The 6,099-nt window shown below is 32.6% G+C and overlaps 1 protein-coding gene across 1 annotated transcript; it reads left to right on the forward strand.

Annotated features, from left to right (window-relative positions):
• The first annotated feature begins 226 nt into the window (after positions 1-226).
• Positions 227-1,141, forward strand: LOC123701163. The gene has a single exon (XM_045648558.1). The coding sequence runs from the start codon at positions 227-229 to the stop codon at positions 1,139-1,141; it is 915 nt and encodes a 304-aa protein (XP_045504514.1).
• The last annotated feature ends 4,958 nt before the right edge of the window (positions 1,142-6,099 follow it).

Here is a 6,099-nt window from a genome sequence, read left to right on the forward strand (position 1 = left end):
TGGAAAGAATTATGATGTAAATGATTTTGCAGAATAGTGAAAACAATACCCCCCAACCCCCTTCCCTCCTGGCATCGTAACCGAACGGACGTGTTTTATAAAAGTCAACCGAATTAAATTACTTTTTAAATTATACCGTCAGTGAGTCTTTCTTATACCGCAACAACGTATACTAAGAACTTCAGCAAATAATTTTTTATTTAATTTTTCTTTCGTCTAAGTAATAATGTCAAGACTGACGCGCTCACCCCCCGGAGGTGAGTTACAACATGCACTATCCGACACAGATGTTAACAAAATAGCTACCAATGCTCCTGCTACTTTATTTGTGTCCCAACGATTAAAACGGCAGCGTCAACCTAGTGAAGATAATTTCCTGGCTTTTAAAGAAGAAATGATAAAGATGCTTGCAGACTGGAAAGATAAGCAGACATCTTTAATGAATACCTTAATTACTGAGATCACTGATATCAAAACGCAAAATGCTGGCATTAAACAAACAAATGAGGAAATCCAAAAATCGTTAACATTCCTCAGTGATCAATATGATAGTATGAAACAAGCTGTTGATGATCTTACCAAGGAACGAAAACAACATCTTTCATACATAGCCTCATTAGAAACTAAGATTGAAGACATAGAAAGAAATCTTAAGGCTTCAGTGATAGAAATACGAAATATTCCGGTTCCTGCTGAGCGTGAAACTAAAACAGATTTATGTAATATTGTGCAAAAAACCTGCAAAGCACTCGCGATCAATGTACAGAAATCTGATATCAGAGACACGTATAGGGTAAATGGTAAATCCAATAAAGGAACTATTGTAGCGGAGCTGGCTTCAGTCATTATGAAAAATGATATTCTGGAAGCATTGAAATCATTCAAGAAACAACATGCTGATCAAAGATTGAATACCACCATCATTGGATTAAATGGCCCAAACACCCCAATTTATGTGTCCGAAGCTCTCACTAATAAAGGAAGAAGACTATTTTTCCTCGCAAGAGCCTTCGCTAAGGCTCATGACTATAAGTTTTGTTGGTCAAACTACGGTAGAATATTCCTCAGAAAAAACGCTGACTCTCCTCATACCGAAATCAAGGACGAAGCTCAACTCACAGCACTTCGTAATCAAATGTGACTATACCCAATTTTGCATGCTTTCATTATTCTTATTATTTGTACTTTTTACTCTTATTTTTACATTAACCTTTATTTTTACAAGCGTTTACCCATATTTTTGTTGTTAAGCTTAGGGAGTGATCCCAAAAATTATTATTCAACATTATCAAAATTTATTTATTTTTCAAATACTTATCTAATGTATTATAATATCCTAAAAACTAAAAAAATACAAACTATTTTAATGATCTATGGGACGATATTTTATAGACTTAAGTCTTGGGTAATTCTACTAAATTTACATTCGATTCTATAGGTAATGCTAATTTAATTCAAAATATTGATAAAATTGCATCAGGACCCTCTTTTTTGTGCAATCCAGAATCCTGTAAAAAAATTTTATTATCCGAACTATCAGAAAACAAAAATTTAAAAATCCTCACACAAAATATAAGAAGTATTAGCAAAAACTTCGCAGACTTTGAAATATTACTCTCGAGATTAGCTATCGATACTGAAATTCTGGTACTTACCGAAACCTGGAATATTAAAACGGAATACCCCCCTACATTAAAGTCTTATGACACTCATTACAGCAAGAATAACTTTAATCAAAATGACGGAATAGTTGCATATGTTAGGCAAGGCATAAACTGCACAGTTGAAGAAGTAAACATTTCGGATGCAACAAGCATACTTATAACTATAAAAAACGACATAGCTATTCTGGGTATATACAGGTCTCCATCCTTTAAAAACATAAACAACTTCTTAAAATCTTTACATAATTTTTTAATAGGTGCAAAAACATTTAGTAATATAGTCATTATAGGGGATTTAAATATAAATATAAGCCAAAATAGTATTGACACCAGTGCTAGCGAATACTTAAATTTATTATTTAGTCATGGTCTTTTACCCGGACATTTGTACCCGACAAGAGATAGCAACTGTCTGGACCACGTAATGATTAAGTCAATATACCAGTCAAAAACCATAGTCTTGGATGCTCCGTTGACTGATCATGCACTAGTTCTTACTTGTATTGTTCTAGAAAATAAAATACAACCAAAAAATAACACCACTAATAAATTAATAAAATATGACACAATATTTTCCGAGTTAAAAAATTATGATTTTAGAGACATACTTGAATCTTCTGACGCTAACTGGTCTGCCGAACAATTAGTGTCAATATTAAATAATTTAATTCTTAGTAACACACTCAAAGTAATGACACCAAGAAGAATACGTTGTTTAAAGCCTTGGATTACGCCCGGTCTCATTCGATGTATACGAAATCGAGACCGCATGCATCTAAAATGTAAAAAAGAACCCCTGAATGAAATTATGAAAATAACATACAATAGATATAAAAATCACTGCAATAACTTGTTAAAACGTCTAAAAAGAAATCACGAAAAGTCCGAACTAGAAAAATATGCAAATAACCCTAAACTGAAATGGAAAATTATAAATTCAATTACTGATAGGCATAAATCAAAACCATCTACTGAGGCCTTGTTTAAATTAGGAGATACGAAAGAAGAGGCTCTTGACGTAGTAAACAATTATTTTGTGAACGTTGCAGAAAACCTGGCAAAAAAATTCCCCGTCATAAATGATCCAATTACCAATGATTCTCTACAACTAAATTCACCTGCGAACTCAATGGTAATTCTAGAAACAACAGTACTCGAAGTTGACTCCATAATAAATACCCTAAAAAGCGATTCCTCCACCGGACTGGATAATATACCTATGAAACTAATTAAAATGTCAAAAAGTATAATTTCGCCCCTAATGTGTCATATCATAAACCTCTCCATTCAATCAAGGGTCTTCCCTCGTATATTCAAGAGATCTGTCGTTCACCCTGTTTTTAAGTCAGGGAATAGAGACTGTGTAGGCAACTATAGACCTATCTCGGTGCTACCAGCGCTTTCCAAAATAGTTGAAAAAATTTTGAACAGTAGACTACTCTCATACTTGGTAAAATTTGGTATTCTCGCAGACAACCAATACGGTTTTAGAAAAGGCAGATCAACATCTCAAGCTGTTTTAGACCTTACAAATCTCGTTGCGAAACAAGTTGATAGCAAAAATAAATGTATTGGAGTCTTCTTAGACTTGGCCAAAGCGTTTGACACAGTCTCCGTTCCTATTTTACTGCAGTCAATGTCAGATATCGGTATAAGAGGAGAACCTTTGGAGTTATTCCATGATTATTTAACCGATAGATCACAAACCGTCGTAATCAGCGGCATCTATAGTAGAGAAGTCCCAATTACATATGGCCTCCCGCAAGGAAGTGTCTTGGCTCCTTCACTCTTTCTAATCTATTTAAATAATCTCTGTAAAATCAAACTTAAAAATTGTAAGTTGTTTGCATTTGCTGACGATACAGCACTAATTTTCTATGGCAAGGATTGGAAACAAGCAAAATTTTACGCCGAAGATGGTCTAAAAATAGTTGCGCTGGCTGCTTCGTAATTTACTCACTCTTAATGTAACTAAAACGAAAGCTATGCTTTTTGCGAACAATATAAGATCATTCCCAAAAGAACCGTTTGATATAAAACTACACACGTGCAAAACCACCAGCGACAACTCTTGTGACTGTCCCACTATAGAATTAACCCAAGAAATCAAATATCTAGGAGTTATTATTGACCATAAAATGACATGGATACCACATATTAACCAGCTTACACAAAGAACGAGAAAGATGATATATATTTTTAAAAAGCTAAGACACGTTGCAGACTACCCTCTCCTAAAACAAGTGTACTATGCTCTCGCGCAATCTATTTTGACATACTGTATTACTTCATGGGGCGGTGCAAAAAAGTCTCACATAATAGGTTTAGAAAGAGCACAGCGAGCTCTGCTCAAAGTGATGCGTTTCAAACCTATATTATACCCTACATCTGACATCTATACTGATTGTGACGTATTGACTATCAGACAGCTATTCATCAAAGCCTGTATCATGGAGCAACATACAAAAATTGATCATAAAAAAACCTTAGGACGTCAACGTAATGTTTGTCCCACGATTAAATTCAAGTCATATTCTATTCGAAAATTCCAATGCTTTCTCGGACCCATGTTATATAATAAAATAAATAAGCAAATTGATATCTATCGTACCACATATACTCAATGCAAAAATAAAATACATAATTGGTTAAAATCACAAAATTATACACAAATTGAAAATTTATTCAAAACCTTGGAATAAGTAGGTACATTATTACAACGATCTACCTATCTTCACACAAATAAAATATATAATCAACAGTATTAACATAAATTTTATAAACAAAATTTAATAACAATAGGTACATAAAAAAAAAATTCTAATCACAATCACTACAAATTAAATAAATATAATATTCACATTCTTTTTTTAAATTAAATGTTTTGTAAAATTGAGCTTAAGTCCATAACTTTCGTTGTTGTTTTACTCGTCATCAACGATCGGTTAGTAAGGTCCATTATTCTAAGAATTATTATGTACGCAAATGTCAAATTACCGTCTTTGTTATGATAATTTTTGTAACTTTGTTAACGCTTGTATCACGCTTGTATTATTGTGAATAATTAGTTTATATTACATAGTGGGAAGATATTATCGTCTAAGATACAGGCTCGGCCTAGTTTAGACGATAATGTCCATAGTTTTAAGTATTGTGTTTATATAAATTGAGTGGCATACACAGTGTAATTGAAGGTATGGATAAATAAAGATTTTTATTATTATTATTTATTATTATTAATATTATTCAGTAGAATTGTCAGTAGAAATAATTATCCAGACCTAAACAGAGTTTGTATCTATCAGTTTTATTAAGGTACTACTACTAGCTGTGCCTCCTGGTTTTACCCGCATTGCTCTGCTCCTGTTAGTGTTAGCGTGGTTTTATATAGCCTATAATAGCCTTCCTCGATAAATGGGCTATCTAACACCGAAAGTATTTTTCAAATCGGACTAGTAATTCTTGAGTTTCGTTCAAAAAAACAAACAAACTCTTCAACACTATACTATTAGTATAGATTATTACCATTTACAAAAGAGTCGAATCAAGAACAAATTATGACTACCTAATTAAAAATAATATTTTAATTATTTCCACAAACGAATCTAAATTAACCACACTCTTATTCAGTCATCACTCAATTATACTTTCGATTTCTAAAGCCATTAATACACTACAGCATCCGAGGGTTTCATTTACAAACAATCACGAATTACCATAATAGACTGGGCGTGAATCGGCGCTTTCCTTTATTAATATTCATGCAGTGGAGACCGCGCCTAACTTACCCTTTATCGGAATCCGTATAAAAACACCTTTTGAATTCAAATATGTCGTTGTGTTGAAGTTGTTAATGTTATATGGAGAAATAGGTTGTATATTATATTTTACGGGGTGTTGACCCCGGCTCTGTCCAGGACATAATTAATGAAATGTAGAGCATAAAAAGCTAGGAAATAATGTCCTAGATTTCTACTCGTAAAAGAGTTTTTGTACAATAAAACAAAAATTCATTGCTCTTAATAATATTAATATAACTATGTGCATAGTTCTCTAGGTGATTACAAAAAATATTTATATGTTACATTTTATAGAGCACATTTGAGAATTAAATATATAGAATAAAAAAATCTGTAATATAATCGTTATAGATGACGAATTATTGTATTATTGGCGCATAATATTATTTAAAACCAAAGTTTTCCAATTAGAACGTTACAAATCGGAAAACACTTGATTGAAACGCGTATTGTCTGAAATGAATCTCACATAGAAGCTAATCTACAAGAAATTGTCACACACAGGGAAGTATAGCAGGGAATATTTAAAACTTCCCTTTGAAGTAGGAGTTGAGGAGATTTTTACCGCTTCAAACGTGAAATGTCTTTGAGTATATATAGCCTTTGTTTAACCTACTTCATATGAAGCTTTGTTT

Source organism: Colias croceus, chromosome 21, assembly GCF_905220415.1.
Source record: "Colias croceus chromosome 21, ilColCroc2.1".
Taxonomy (NCBI): Eukaryota; Metazoa; Arthropoda; class Insecta; order Lepidoptera; family Pieridae; genus Colias; species Colias croceus.

Coding starts and splice junctions, on each gene's coding strand:
- LOC123701163 (XM_045648558.1), top strand. CDS start 227: ATGTCAAGACTGACGCGCTCACCCCCCGGAGGTGAGTTACAACATGCA.